We start from the raw sequence: 14,824 nt of genomic DNA on the forward strand, positions 1-14,824 counted from the left end.
GCAAAAAGCCGGCGGTACATCTTGATGCATTCACAGAGTTATGGGTTGTTTTTCGCATCAGCGCCACGAAGTAGCCTCACGATTGCTATATTTTTTGGAATCTCCCAATTCTAGTCTTCACTCTGGATCGCACATGTTCTGCTATCTTGTCGTGTTTCTTTTTGTTTCTTGACGTGGTCCTTTGCACATCACTGTCTCAGCTTCACCGCATGTTGTTGTCAGCGGGGTGATGTGTTGCTCAAGATAAGGTCAATTGTCTTGTTCCTTGGAGAAGATCCCGCTGCCAAGCATTTCCCCAAACTCCCCGGCTTCCTTCCTTGTGGAACACGATCTGCGGGTCGTCATGCAGCCCTGCATGCTGCTCCCACAGGGTTCTGACTGACCCTCTGGGGATTCCTGCAGCATGTAGCAGAGGAGGGGCAGTCACTTATCTTTTGGGGAGCATGAGGAGGGCCTTGCCCACCTCTGATTTCCCATCTTCCCTATCTCTGAATCGCTAGAAGGAATGGAGCGATCAGAGTCTGCTCTTACACGACGATGACGATGGGCGTTAAAGCTTCAGGGGCTTTCAGGGGCTACCCTTGGAGCACCCACTGGGCCTTATCGGTATCGCGAGCACTACTCCCACGGCATCAACACCTGCGCGGCTTCCTGACGGGTGCCTGCATGGCGGGCTTGGTACTGGGGCTTGTTGTGTTGCTACAACTACATGGCTCATTTAATGATTTCTTGTGGCCGTTTTGGAAGAGCAACACCAACGGCAGCGATGGAAAGCCTACTGAACCGCCGCCTACTTTCCGCTGGGCTGATATCACACCAAGTCCAACTCTGACTTGGCATCAGTGTTACTCTCCCGACCATGACTGTGCGCGTCTGGATGTGCCGATGGACTGGCAGTCTCCGTCGGACTCGGCCAGAGTTGTGCTTGCTATCATCAGACTTCGCGCAGTAGCAACGTCCGCGTCAAAGAATAAGACGGATTATCGAGGGCCGGTGTTCTTCAACCCTGGGGGGCCGGGGGGATCGGGCATTTGGTCAATGCTGGATCATGGCAGAGAGCTGCAAGCTATACTGGGCAAGGAACAGTACGATCTTGTTTCGTTCGATCCTAGAGGGGTAGGGAACTCTGTCCCCAGGATCGAATGCTGGAGTCAGCAGCAGGATAGAGGGGTTTGGGATCTGCAGAACAGTGTGCTCGGGACGGTGGATGCTCATCCGGGGGTGGTGTATGATGCGTATGCTCGCGCGCAGGCTTTCAGTCAAGTTTGTGAGAACAATCCTGACTTGGCAGGGGAGGATGGGATCCTCAGGCATAGCAGCACCGTGTATCATGCCCGGGACATGCTCGAGATACTGGAACAGATGGGGGAGGAGAAGCTCAAGTACTGGGGGTTTAGCTACGGAACCGTTCTCGGCGGTACCTTTGCCGCCCTGTGGCCTCACAGAATAGAAAGAATGGTCAACGACGGTATGCCTCCCTCACACTCTCCTATCACCAGCCCAATGCTGACCTTGTTCAAGGGAACGTCGACTACGTCGAATGGTACCAAGGAGGCTACATCAACTTTCTCCACGACGCCGACGCAGTAATGGAAGCCTTCTTCACCCACTGCCACCGCGTCGGCCCCCTCCGCTGCCCCTTTTACTCCCCCACCCCCTCCCAAACAAAATCCCGGCTCTTCTCCCTCCTCACCTCCCTCCGCGAATCCCCCATCCTGGTCACCCCCCCGCCTTCCAACCTCACCTTTTCCCAACAACCCCCAGAGATAATAACCTACTCCAGAATCCTCCACCTCCTCTCCACAGCCCTCTACCAACCCCACCTCCGCTTCCCCCTCATCGCCCCCGTCCTCTCCGCCCTCGAGTCCCGCAACGGCCTCCCCTACCTCGCCTACACCTCCCCAGCCAACAACACCTCCCCCTCCACCCCGTTATGCCTTTCCGAGTCCCTCCCCCCATCCACCCCGCTCCCCTCCCCAAGCGAAGGAACACCAGACGCCTTCCCAGCAATAATGTGCTCCGACGCCTCCAACCACCCTCTAACCCCTTCCGAATTCGCGCGTACGCCCTCATCCTCCAAAACATCTCCTACTCCGCCGGCGCGGTCCAGTCTGAATTCCGGCTTTCCTGCATCGGGAGGACGGTCCGGCCAAAGTGGGAGCTCTCCCCGGACTTTAGCTGGTCGCAGGGTGTCAAAACGGCGTTTCCGATACTATTTGTCAATAACGATGCTGATAATGTTACGCCTTTGGTCTCGGCGAGGAATAACTCGCGGGCTTTCCCCGGGTCGAGGGTGCTGGTTCAAGAGGAGGGGTATGGGCATACTAGTCTTGCGGCGGGGAGTAGGTGTACTGCTGGGTGGGTGAGGAGGTATTTTCAGCAGGGGGAGATGCCGGACGGAAAGGAGGGGTGTAAGAGCGATAGGAGGCTTTTCGACGAGGAGGAGGAAATGATGGGCCAAGAGGATGAGCTAGGAGTGGCGGTGAGGGGGTTGAGAAAGAAGGTCAGGATTAGGCCGTTTTACTGGGGCTGAAGGAAAAGAGGAGAATGTCGTTGGGATGGGGTCTCTTTTTTATGAAGTCACACACGCACATATACCCCCTTGTTTGTTTTATTCCGCGTTATGATAACAATGATGATTTTTTTGTATTTTTCTTCCTCCCACCCATCTAACACACACATTACGACTATTATATCTACTTATCTCCCTCATGACGGCTCGTCAATGTCAGGTTGTTTGTCTTTATATCATATGCCTCCCAATGTAAATGCTCAGAAGCCCCCAAAATAAACGCCTTTGCCTTGTCTTCCCTTCTCAATAAACGATACCGAAGATAAAGGCTCCAAACGCCTGTTCATGTCGTATACGAGTCCCAAAATGGTCCCAGAGGAAAAAACAATGCTTTTGACCTGCCCCCAAAACCTACGCATGTCATCCCCCTCCCCTTATCAACACCGCCTTAGAAACTGAACAATCCACTTCTCCGCTTTCCGAAAGGATAAACCAGCAACGCACTCAAACTCAACCCTACAGAGATGTTGATCGCAACCTGAATAACGCTGAACAGCACGTTGAAAGCAGTGCTGTTCAAATCCGCCACCTCTTCCGTTGTCGTAAACGTCCCGTTGACAACAGTCCCGTTCGCCAAAATTGTCTCGTTACGAACAATCTGGTTGGCGCTAGCAACGCCGCTCAACAAAGACCCGTTCACGGCCAGGCCTCCGGGCACTTGGACAAAGATGGCAGGCAACATGGCCGCCGCGGCAAGACCGTACCCAACTTTGCGAGCATGCTTGGTAATACCGGCTGTGATGCCCTCGGTGGAAAAAGTCGGGGGTCCGTTCTCGAGGTCTCGCTCCTTCTCTCGCTCTGCAGCGGCTTTGGGATCAGACTCATCTGAATCCATGGCTGTCGATGATTGGTAATACGGGGACGGATAAGGTCCTCTCTTGACACGTCTCCGAAAGCGGCTCCAGCCTGGTTGGATCGTCCTCTCCCAGACATCGAGCATGTAGTTCTCAAAGTATCGTCCAAGGCGAGAGTAAAGGTTGGCGAGGACACCAATGGTCAGAGCACCGAGCGAACTGGAAACAACCGAATTGCCTTTGAAGAAGCGGGAAGAGTAATTGTTGACGAGGTAACCGGCGACCGAGATGATCACTTGGACTGTTGAAAACAATCGGTATTAGTATTGCGGACTTTGCAGAAGAAAAAGAGGGGAAAACATACCAGGTGTTTGCTTCCACTTCGCTTGATTGATCGCACACAGGCAAAGCGTGAAGGGAATGACAAACAAAACGTAATAATCGGGCGACGGTCGTTGGAGGTACCACTCCTCGCCAACTGAGCAGTGAATGGCGCTCGAGGCATTCTCGTCCATGTAGCCATAGATAACGGACCCTATGGTTATACCGTAGCCTAGGAAGAGCGTGTAGATGAGCGCGTACACCATTCGAACAGAACCCGAGATCATCTGGTGGTTTTGGAGCTCCAGACTTGCGCAGAGGATCATGTAACCAGGGAGAATCAGAGCAATCGAGGCCTGGGCAAGGGAGGAGAAGCAGAAGAGCGTTCCACCTCTGATCGAACCAAAGGCTCGAGCCAAGCACGAAGTCAGAATAGCTGCCGTGATTTCGAAGACATTGGCATAGAGCTCATTGGATGGCGCCAGGTAGAGCTGGAGGAAACCAACCACGCAGCCGAGGATGAAGCAGATGGGCAAGTCGATGTACCGGCCCTCGAAACCGAAAGGAGCCACTGCTGCTGACGCTACCCCAGAGAGCAGGATCCGGAACCAGATGGGGAACTTCTCGTTACGCTTGTTCACCTCGTCGAGTCGGGTAGTAGCCTCATCGACTCCGATTCGATCATGGACAACCTCCTTGTAGATCTCGTGGACATCGCGCAGGCGACCAAAGTCCAAGCCCTGATTAGCCTTGATGATCTTGACCTCGGTAGTGTGCGTCTGACTGTCGTCGAAAGAAATCAACATGATGCCAGGCAGATACAGAAACTGGCCTTCGATGCCAAGAACGCGAGCAGACATGGCCATGTAAGCCTCGAGACGATGGGTTGGCGCGCCATAGATCATCAAGGCGTTGCAGAGCTTGATCAGGTAGCGATGTCGATTGATGATTTCGGCGATGTGGATCTTGATCTTGTATTCGTCGACCTTCTTCTTCGACTTTGCCGTCTTCTTGTACCGTTCTTTCTCCAACTTGATCTTCTCTGAGACGGCATTTTGGATGTCCTTGTTGGTTCCGGGGGCGGCAATCATGAAAGAGGACTCCATCAGCCCAGCCAGAGTGCTGGTAGACTGTCTCTTCTTGGATCGGCGCCCCTTGTCGGGATCCGGAGTCGTAGGCCGAGACGTAGGCGGAGTGCTAGAAGGCGTGCGGTTTGGAGTTCGACTGGGTGTGCTGGGGAGGCTGGGGATTAGGAGGTCGGCGGTCGACGTCGACGCCGAGGCCGAGCCATTTTTCTCATCTGTGCCGTACAGCTTAAGAAGCGTTCCCAAGATGCCACCCTTGTACTTGTCCGGGCGGGGGATGTACTCAACATCGTGATCAACAGGGGTTGCTGTCCCTGACCGTGGAGTGAATGAGTGCATGAGTGGGCTTTTGCGCCGGGTGTGGGTGCGAATAAGCCTGTCCGCCTCTTGATGGGCGTTTCTTCGATACCTGAGGGAGTCGTCATTGGCAGGCAAAGCGAAGTCATGCGTCTGTGCAGTGTCCGAACTCCCCAATAGGCCCTCACGATCTCGAGAAGCCTCCTCTTCCAACTCGGTAAGTTCAGCAGAGCTCCTTCCAGACGGCGGGGCTGAACCGGTGCCCACCGAATAAGCAAGCCGATCAGCCCGGTTCTTGGCTTCGATCTCGGACTGATGCTGTGTAGCGGGTGTTTCGGGAACGGCCAGAAGTGGGGTCGATTTCCGGAGGACCGGGCGGGGCTTGCTCGGGGGTACTGGACCACTCAGGTGCTCGGGCTTCAAGATCTCAGCCAGGGCGGCAGCGAGCTGCTCCCTGTTAACAGAGTCTCGATTGGCATTGTGGCCATCGGTCGGGCTTGGACTCGGTGAGGGTGAAAGGGAGAAGTAATCCCGAGCCTCTGTTTCTTGATCGGTAGGGGTAGGGGTTCCGTAATAGTACCCAGAGTGAGATGGACCAGCCGTGATCTCGCTTATAAATCCCACCTTCTTCTTCTCCTTTCCCTTGTTGGATGATGACTGTGTGTTGTTGGCGGGTTGCTCAGGAGGTGGTGACTGCGGATTCTCCTGGCTGTCGTCACCCGGCTTCGTAGGATCTTCGGGTGGGCGTGGTGCCGACATGGTGACTATATGGCTTCTTTCAGACTTGCCTTTCAAAGTCTTGTGGTTGACGGTTAGATGGAAACTGGCTGTCTCGGGCCTGAGATGGTACTATATCAGAGAACGACAGTCTCTCAAACAAAGATGGGGTGAGTTGAAGTGTTGACAGAGTTGTTGGCAACGGGAGAAAAACGAGTGACGAAGCCCCAACCTAGGTTGAGCTGTTATGTTCCGATTCTAGCCAGAATGACGTGTGTAATAGAAACAATCGCGGCAAGGACGAATGTCGAGAGCGCTTGACAGTTTGCGTTTCAGGGGTCACCGGTACAGCTTCCGAAGGAAGGAAGCGGGATCTGTAGGCAGGTATCCGCCTCGCTTCTTGGAAGTGTCGATCGCGGAAGCTTTGTGGTGAGAGAGTCTTCAGGATGAGGTTGGAAAGGAAGACCCAAACTGATTATCGAAAGCTCGAAACAAAGAGCCGGCAGGAGTTCTGAGATGATCTTCAAAACAAACCTGGGGCGAGAGACGGGGACGGGATGACTTGTCTCTTTGGACCTTCCAGGCGAATAAATTTGCATCACTCCCCTGCCAGAAACCATGCTGATGCTGTGGAGGCCGTGGCTGCAGTCCTTTACATTACATTACACATTGAAAACCTTGCAAACTCAAAGAAAGCCGACTTGGCCGAAGGGGAGGAGCTGCCTGAGAGGACAGGAGACACATGTGGTGGAGTCGAGTTACCGTTGCGAAGCTTCTTGGCTACCAAGGATGCGATTGATCCATTCTTCCAGAGCTCCTGGTAGCTCCACCGGGCCGCTGTCTGGATGTGCTTGGGACCTTGGGATCTTCAGATCCTGAGAGGGGCTGGTTGGGACGGTGTGGTTCGGACAGCAGGGTCCCCTATAAAGAGGGCGATTCTCAGCGCAAACAGCGATGCTCTGTGCGAGCCCGCGGTATGTACAGTGTTAGGCAAGCGTTTCCTCTTTATGCAGCTAACACCACCGGCGCTCGTATCTCGAACAGTGCATTTTTCTCCCGCCACTTCAGTGGGCCGGGCCGATGCTACCGACTCACAGTCCAAGGTCCGATGACGTGTTGGTGGTTACTTTCCGCCGGTGTCTGCTGCTTGGCCGTGGAGCCGAACAATCGCCCGATATTCGCCTCCGGGAATCCACGGAGAGCCCTACGCGGACATAAAACTGAAATGATGCGCACCGCCCGACAGAAGCAACAAAGCTGGGTTTGAGGGTGAAATTTGCTTATATCATCGATTTCATCGAGATCCACCAGCACAAGCTGTGACAGTGATGAGAAATTGGCTTTTGCTGCCCAATGGCTTTTGCTCCATGACTCGAACTTCCATGGCGCCGGTGCCATGGCTTTTGGTGGACGGGACCAGCAAAATGTGGCATGAGGTACCAGGTTAGCTAGGTGATTGAGACGAGCCAGAAGCGATACAGTTGGGGCGGAATAAAAGCCGTCAATGGCAGCCCAGAACCCACCAATCGAGATTCTAGACAATCATCATGCGGCTCTTTTGCCGTGAACCACTTCGTCGTGGTTCGAGATGCCTATCTAGTCCCTGCAGAAACAGCGCCACCAGATCAGGTACAGGAGTATCCCTGGATTGGGCACCGCCTTGGCAACGATTGGCCCGGGCTTGGGGAAGGGTTTCCGTGCCGAGTCAGAAGCCAAACTGGCAGAAATCCATGCTCTGTTTCAGCAAAAGCCATCTCTGACTAGAGCAAGCAGCACGCCAAGAGACCCCAAGGTCCCAACGGCTTTGCGAGCTGCATTGCAGACAGATCACGACACGAGGAAGAAGACAAAATGCACCTCGATTCTTCTCATCCATTGATGGACACTCTGTAAAAATCAGAAAAAAAACAAAGACCGCTTGCTAAACCCTTGGGCAGTACGAAGTGAAAAAGAAACCACCGCCATTTTTTTATTTCCCCCAGAGCTCCCCGACCATAAATTAATGCGAAGTAATGACGAAATTAGCGTTGTCGTACTTTTCGGCCTGGCAGAGAACCTTTCCTTGCGGGTTCATCAGATGCACCATGGCCGCTCCATCAATCCCAACATTCTTCCCACGCACTGTCGTCGCCTCGGTATCGAGAAACCACAGGTCCTGGAAGCTGGCAAAGGGAACCTGCTTGTTCGTTTCGGCCTCGTAGAAGTCCTCCAGAATCCACTCAACATCCCACCGGCACAGCTTGGGCCCGCTGGTCAAATTGAGCGTCATTGAGTAGCCGCGCTGAGCGTTTGTTACAATTCTTCAGTAGCCACAACCTGGTTAGCACTTTGCTTTTTGTCGGAAAAAGAGCTGCTGCTAGACTTACATCCTGCCGCTGGTCGCATCATGGGCTGTGATGTTGACGGACATCCAGTCCCCTGGCTTGACTGGGAGGTTGGCGATAGTGTACGCAGCACCTGGATACCACTCCCACCAAGCCGATGCACTCTGTCCACCGTTGGAGTTGACCTTTCCCCCCCCCCAACCAAATATGTCAGCAACTGATTCTCTTCATGTCAAAGAACCGATGCAACAACTTACCACGGTAGTGACTCCAGCTTGCAACAAGGTCTGGTTGCACTTGGCTCCGTCGATACCGATCCAGGCCGCCGCATATTGAGGCGGAGGGATACCAGCTCGTAGCTTCAAGTCAGGGACAGTGAAATACCCAAACACATTGCGGATGGGGTCCGCATCGTTTGATCGCGAGGAGGCACCACACCAGTTGTCACTATAACTGATGTCGTTGTTCCCTCTCTTGGCGGTCACATGCTGGCCTGTGGCGACGGTTGCGTTGCGGTGTCCACGTCTCCGGTGCTTCAACGGGGGAATCTTGACGAACTGAAGCTTGGAGGCATCAGCAGCTTTGCCGTTCTCTTCTAGTGACACGGTGAACTCGAGTCCTGTGACGCCTGTTGTGGTGATCAGGGAGATGGCTCCCAGGAGCAGAGAAAATACCGAGTGCCGCATCTTGATGGCGCAGCAGCTCACACTACCGGAGGGTACGGGGTTGTGGCTGGGGTGGTGGTTGATGACTGGTCTTAAGTTGAGGTTACTGTCGATCCTGAGCAAGGGCAATCCGTCAAAAGAGAGCGGGCAATCCGGGGTAAGCTGTCTTTTGTACGGTGACGAGATTTCCCTGGGAACAAAGGATCGAGATGAGCGGAAGGCTCTTCAGTTTGAGATGGCGGTTTAGCGAGCGTGTGTTGGGGGTGGGCAACCAAACCCAAAATGAGCGGCAGTCAGGGTCTGTCTGGTCGAGAAAAGAAAGGTGCCACGGTCCGGTCGGTCCTGTGAATGAGCGAACAGGAAGAGGGGATCAGGATCACGACACGCAACACAAAAACGATCTGCCGTACCCGGAAGTGTGTGCAGACTGGATGAAGAGGTGGTGGATGGTTGGTGGTTCAAAAGGCATGTATTCCCTAAAGCCTTCCAAATCCATCCATCAACAAGCCCACCCATCCCCCCCCCCCCCCCATCCCCCGGTGAGCTGATGGTTTTGCCAATTTCACCACCCCAACCCATGGTTCTATCGTCCATTCCGGTGTCCAGCGATTGGGCTCCGAGTTCCTGCGACAGCGACGTCCCGTCAGTGCGTTGCGACAATCCTGGAATTCGCCCTTCAATAGTCCAAGATTTTCGCGGGGCTAGCGCACCAGCGTAGCATCGACACCACCTAACCGGCCACACCTTCAGAGGGTCAACCGAGCCGGAGTCGCTTGTGGTCGGCGAGCATGGGTGCGATCTTAAAATAACTGCTGGTAAATTACAGGCAGGGCGGCCCGCTGAACGCTCTCGGCGTCCTGCATTGCGGTTCCGTGCTTGAAAAGCTCTGCTCTACTCTATAACGGCCCGTCGATATAGCTTCTAGCTGGCCTTTACAGCACACCACGGACCCAACCAGCCATGCACCAAGACCCAGCCTAGACCTTACCGGTAGTGCCAATCTCGGCCCAGCTAGCTCTCTTCATCGTGGCTTGCTTGGTAGAACCAGGGTTTTTGACATCTGTCAGGCCGCTTTGGGGAATTTTGTGTGCTGACAGAACTTTGCTAAGGTTTTTCTTGGAATCATGGAGTGTACGGTGTGATAATATCAGCCACGTGTTGGCCAAATGAATGAGGCTCTTCCGATCGGTTCTCATGCAGGTGGTGATGATGTGCACACCGAGGGACACTATATTGCCTCGGTTATTGGTAGAGATATTGGCAGCCAGCTGCTGGATGTTGATGACATGTACATGGTAACGGTATTCAGCTATCAACAGCTTGTATGAGTAAATAATAAGGTTGTTGTCAAGTCATGCCTGTGATCGTTCTGAAAGACAGCCGAGCCAATCTTCACAATGACAAGTCAGAGCTAGCTGGGCCTCGTCGACACCGCCTGGAAATTCCCTCATCTTCTAGTCTTGGATCTGGTCCACAGCATCCCGTTATCCCGTCGACGGGGAACCAAGAAGCTGCTTTCCGCACATGACCCTGGTCCATAGGATCGCACATGCATTGCAGTCACCTTATCAGCCAACGTCCTCTTGGCTTGTTGAGAATTTCCTAGATTTTCATATCACCACGATTGGATGGACCCGAGCTTTCACGGCGACTTGCAGACGCAAGTTCTCCTGGTGAGCCTAAGCTCAAGCACCTACCTCTCTCAGGTGGCAGCATAGCTGCGGCTCGCTTGATATCCGATGAGTGAGTAGGCCTTTCCATGATGTAAGTGGGTTCAAGGTTAACCGTCGCCGGCTTATTAAGGGAAAGAGCACCGGAGCAACAAAGGTTGGAAACCTCGCGTTGGGGGCCATCCCGCCTTTGCTCCTTCCCTTCAGAAAATGAGACAGAAATTAGATGACTCCTAGGAAGGACTCCGCTGCCCAACAAAAACAGAGATCGATCGGTTTTTTACGATGCTGGTGGGAACCGATTGGTTTTGTACCGAAGACAGCCGTCCAGTGAAGGAGCGACTTCTTTGATTCATTTCTCAGCAACATTCCCTAGGTGAAGTGTACCGTATTCTGTTAAAAAAAATATTCCATGAAAGAGTCGTTCGAGTTTACCCGTTCATTTGCCCTTGTGTACATCATTCGGTGCAAATTCATTCCTTTCCTTCGCCTCGAATCATAACGTAAAGAATCATCCCTCATCTTGCTGTCAAGTAATGGCTTGCTTATTTTTTCTCTTTGCGGCTGATCTCTCTAGGTACCTAGTCGGTCTCTTTGAAACCAAACACAAGTTTGGATCTCGCCTTGTGTTGGTGCGGATTTTGAGTGAGAAGAGCTATTTCACATTCATGAGACCAAACGCCAGCTTTTATGGGTTTTCATATATTCTTTGAGTCCTTAATGAGTAGCGTATAAGCACCCTTCAGGATATTACGAGTTAGAACATATTTATCACATGAGAGCATGATACCAGGGTCAAGTGAAGCTCATCCGACCCGCTGTTTATCTTGCTTTCGTAGAGTCTTTAGTGGTGAGGATGATGGAGCTTGGAGTTGACTCAATGAGCATCTTTGCAATGATGGTTCCATGTGATTTGATTAATTTTATCCTTCCTCACATCCTCATCTCACTCATCTCACTCACCTCAGCGAAATGGTTACACGGGTACACCACCCACCTTCACCTTATTGCTCAAAGATTGGACGGGCACACACACACACACCCCACAGCTCTGCCCAGCTGTCCACAGCCGGAGAGCCGAAAAGGTACAAAAGATTCGCCACGCTCCCTCGTGTTTGTGTTTGTAAGACCTTCCACGCGGCCATCTTAAACAGCCCAGTTGTCTGCCCACCGGTCGGCCGACAGAGCACACACTTGACCATTGCCCACGCAACTGCGCAGCCGTGGCTTCATCCAGATCATCACATCACCATCACCGTCATCATTGAAATAACCGAACTCAGCCGGCTCAGCTAACCTTCTAGCCCCTTCCACAAGTTACACCGAATATTTCTGCACTTTTGCATCATGAAGCCTCGTCAATCTCCCAAGGTCGGATCGGGTATCGAGCCTGACAATGAAAGATCGGCATTTTCATCGCGCCTCATTCACTCAGCTACCTACATTACATCAAACAGCACTTTCAACAGCCCAACCGGCTTTCCCGCTCTCGAATTTGCTTGAACAGCTGTCAAAGATGGACCAGATCAACATGCATATCGCATAAGCATCGACAGCCTCACCATGCCAGTTTTCCCCGGGGACGCAAACCAAGTCGGCCTGCAGCAAATCTCTGCCACTCAAAATCATCTGTGAAACAAGCAAAGAAATCCCAAAACAAGCCTGAAAATCAGAGACAAGACCCAAGCCAGGCCATTTCGGCTCCGTACATACCCGTCTACATGCGCTCGCTATGTCATGAGAGTACAAAGACAGCCCTGAAAAGTGCCAGAAGCAGATTTCCATCTTGATGTTTGTGTCGCGGAAAAGCCCGTCATTGATTTGATCATTCCACTGCATAAGGCAGAGAACATCGGGACAACACCACACACCACCATGACACAAGGCCAATATAAGTCGGAGTTCGGGACCGTCAAGTGTAACAATAATACTATATCCTGTTTTTGCACATTTGAGCGGTGCGGGCAGCTGAGAATAGGTAAGGTAGAGATGCATGATTACACCTACGGCGCAGCCGATTGTTCCGAATTTTTCTAAAGGCAGATAGATCAACGGACCAACTCCTGGTCGTCGTACACAAAGCCTGCAAAGTCAGCCTCATACTCCAGTCCTCAGGCTTTCATCACCGATGTAAAATGGACTATTTGCCTGTCTGGTTGACATCTCTTGCGATATTAGCATCTGTCTCACGTTACCGATGCGTTGAACGTTCTACTGCACAGATCCAAAACACCGGTGGCAAGTAGGTGTTTGTGTGGCTCATTGGAGTAGAAGTAGTGGTAAGGTAATCAAGGTCATGATCAAGGAAAATTGTCAGGTTATCTCATTGTACCCAAAGGTGTACCTGGAACTGCGCAATGTGTGGTACCCTGACAATCACGTGTATTTTTCACTGCCCACCCAATGACGCATTTTCTTTTGTTCCACAAGCACACATACACACACACACACACACACACACCGAAGTGGTATGTCTCCGGTGTCGGAGGTGAGGAGTTGGAAAATCGATCATGGGAGGTCACACCGAGCGTGGTGGTTAGCGAGCACCACTTTATGGTCACCACTGCGATCAGTTCATTCAGGTCATGTTAGGTAAAATTGTCCAAAAAGTTCAATTGTGTCCCACGGTATCAAGCTGTTGCCCCTAGTGCTCAGTAACGCCTTTCCTTAGCCCTCCAGATCCCAGGCTGATATCCAATTTTCCAGGAGTAGCCAATTTTGTGCCCATTTTCCTCTGTCCAGTGCCTTGCCAAACGCTATGCATATTGTAATCCAACCCCCCCCCCAAAAAAACGCGAGAAAACAATGAAAACTGTAGAAAGAAAAGAAAATCAAGAGGATCAGTGAATATGCTTCAACATCCTCAAGTACTTCTCCCCCACCAACTCCCTCTCCCCTTGCTTCGCCTTCAACCTCAAATCCTCATCAATAGTAATAGCTTCCACATCCTTCCCCTTCCCCTTACTTCCCCCGGCTACTTCCCTCATCTCAGGCATAGCCTGCCTCAGCAAATCCTTCAAGATCTTCACCCTCGGCAGCTGGCACCAGCTAGCCTCGTAAACCAACCACTCCCCCAAGCTCTTAATCAACGGCTTATCCTCCGGCCTGATGGTCTCCCCAAGCACGCACGCCAACCTCGCAAAACACCCAACAAGCATCACCCACCCAACCGCATCCTCCGCGCTCGTGCTGCCCGGCGGCTGCTTAAAAGCCACAGTTCCGCACCCGTCCCCCCCCTGCGCAACAAGCCCCTTGAACGACCACCGGTACGTATCCGTCATGAAATCCTGCCCATCCTCCGAAAGCGACAACCCCGTAGCAGAATTAGCAGAGCACCAGTTCATCCTCATAGCCAGCCCATTGATATCCAGCTTGCCCCCCTTGTCAAACTTGTCAAAACACTGCCTCATGCTCTTTGCCGAGCCGAAATAGGCGTTGTACCTATTGCTCTTGGCCCAGACTGACTTCCTCCGATAAGGCGGGACAAGCTCGTCAAGGCAGGATTCGAAATAGAGGGCAGACTTGGCTAGGCACTCCAGCTGCCCGTACGTCCAGTACCCTCGCTCAGGGACGATGTGGATGTGCGTGAAGCACTGGTGGGAGCTCGTGACTTCAAAGTTCGCCTCGAGGACGTGAAAGAGGGTGTAAATCTTTTTGAGCCAAGACTCGTGCTTGGTCGCTGTGAACCTCATGAAGGGAGACACAAGCTTGATGCCGAAGCGGTGGTCTTTGGCGTGGTCGGGGATGCTGGCTTCGGTGGTGATGGTCCATTCGCGGGAGGAGGGGCTGTCCAACACCTGGACGGCGTAGGATGATGATGATGATGTTTGTTTTAATGGGGAGGTGATGACCGAGTTGGGGATGTTTTGCTTGGTGAGGGTCCGGCTGAGCTCTTTCTCGAGACCGGCCGACTCTTTGTGGTCGAGGGTGCGGCTTCGGAGGACGAGCCCGAGCTCCATGCAGAAGCGGAAGTCGGGGACGTTTGGGCGGTTGATGGTGACGGTTTGTTGGACTGGGCTGTAGTGGTATGAGGTGGAAGAGGAGCTGTGGTGTGAGCGTCCTGTCGAGGCCGACGACGGCGAGGGGTACCTCGTGGTGTGCGGCATTGTGGTTGATGATCTTTGTGAACTGGTTGTAGATGGATAGAACGTAGACAATTGGAGTGTTTCTCAGAAACTTTGGAAGTTCAAGTGAAAGGTGACGAGGGACAGAGGTTCAACGTTGGGAGAGGTCGTCAGGGGATTATATGGCCGCTGGTATGTGTGTGTATGTATGTAAGTATGTAAGTATGTGTTGTTGGTCAGTGACCACCGTGCCAATGATATGGCCAACACAAAGCTGAACAAAGAAACACAGAGTGACAATGTGACAAGCTCATG

The 14,824-nt window shown here is 52.7% G+C and overlaps 5 protein-coding genes across 5 annotated transcripts; 2 read left to right on the forward strand and 3 right to left on the reverse strand.

Moving 5' to 3' along the window:
* Nucleotides 1-537: 537 nt before the first annotated feature.
* PODANS_1_5340 (uncharacterized protein) lies at nt 538-1,590 on the forward strand (the record flags this gene model as incomplete). Its single annotated transcript, XM_001912704.1, has 1 exon — nt 538-1,590. The coding sequence occupies one exon, from the start codon at nt 538-540 to the stop codon at nt 1,588-1,590; it is 1,053 nt and encodes a 350-aa protein (XP_001912739.1).
* A 343-nt stretch (nt 1,591-1,933) lies between these two features.
* On the forward strand, nt 1,934-2,533 carry PODANS_1_5350 (uncharacterized protein; the record flags this gene model as incomplete). Its single annotated transcript, XM_001912705.1, has 1 exon — nt 1,934-2,533. One exon carries the CDS (start codon nt 1,934-1,936, stop codon nt 2,531-2,533), a length of 600 nt encoding a protein of 199 aa, XP_001912740.1.
* Nucleotides 2,534-2,960: 427 nt separating this feature from the next.
* Nucleotides 2,961-5,828, reverse strand: PODANS_1_5360 (uncharacterized protein; the record flags this gene model as incomplete). The annotated part of the gene is made up of 2 exons (XM_001912706.1): nt 2,961-3,667; nt 3,731-5,828. 2 exons carry the CDS (start codon nt 5,826-5,828, stop codon nt 2,961-2,963), a joined length of 2,805 nt encoding a protein of 934 aa, XP_001912741.1.
* A 1,957-nt stretch (nt 5,829-7,785) lies between these two features.
* Nucleotides 7,786-8,796, reverse strand: PODANS_1_5370 (uncharacterized protein; the record flags this gene model as incomplete). The annotated part of the gene is made up of 3 exons (XM_001912707.1): nt 7,786-8,086; nt 8,153-8,295; nt 8,368-8,796. The coding sequence occupies 3 exons, from the start codon at nt 8,794-8,796 to the stop codon at nt 7,786-7,788; spliced, it is 873 nt and encodes a 290-aa protein (XP_001912742.1).
* Nucleotides 8,797-13,285: 4,489 nt separating this feature from the next.
* Nucleotides 13,286-14,551, reverse strand: PODANS_1_5380 (uncharacterized protein; the record flags this gene model as incomplete). The annotated part of the gene is made up of 1 exon (XM_001912708.1): nt 13,286-14,551. One exon carries the CDS (start codon nt 14,549-14,551, stop codon nt 13,286-13,288), a length of 1,266 nt encoding a protein of 421 aa, XP_001912743.1.
* Nucleotides 14,552-14,824: the final 273 nt, after the last annotated feature.

The sequence above is a fragment of the Podospora anserina genome, chromosome 1, assembly GCF_000226545.1.
Source record: "Podospora anserina S mat+ genomic DNA chromosome 1, supercontig 1".
NCBI lineage: Eukaryota > Fungi > Ascomycota > Sordariomycetes > Sordariales > Podosporaceae > Podospora > Podospora anserina.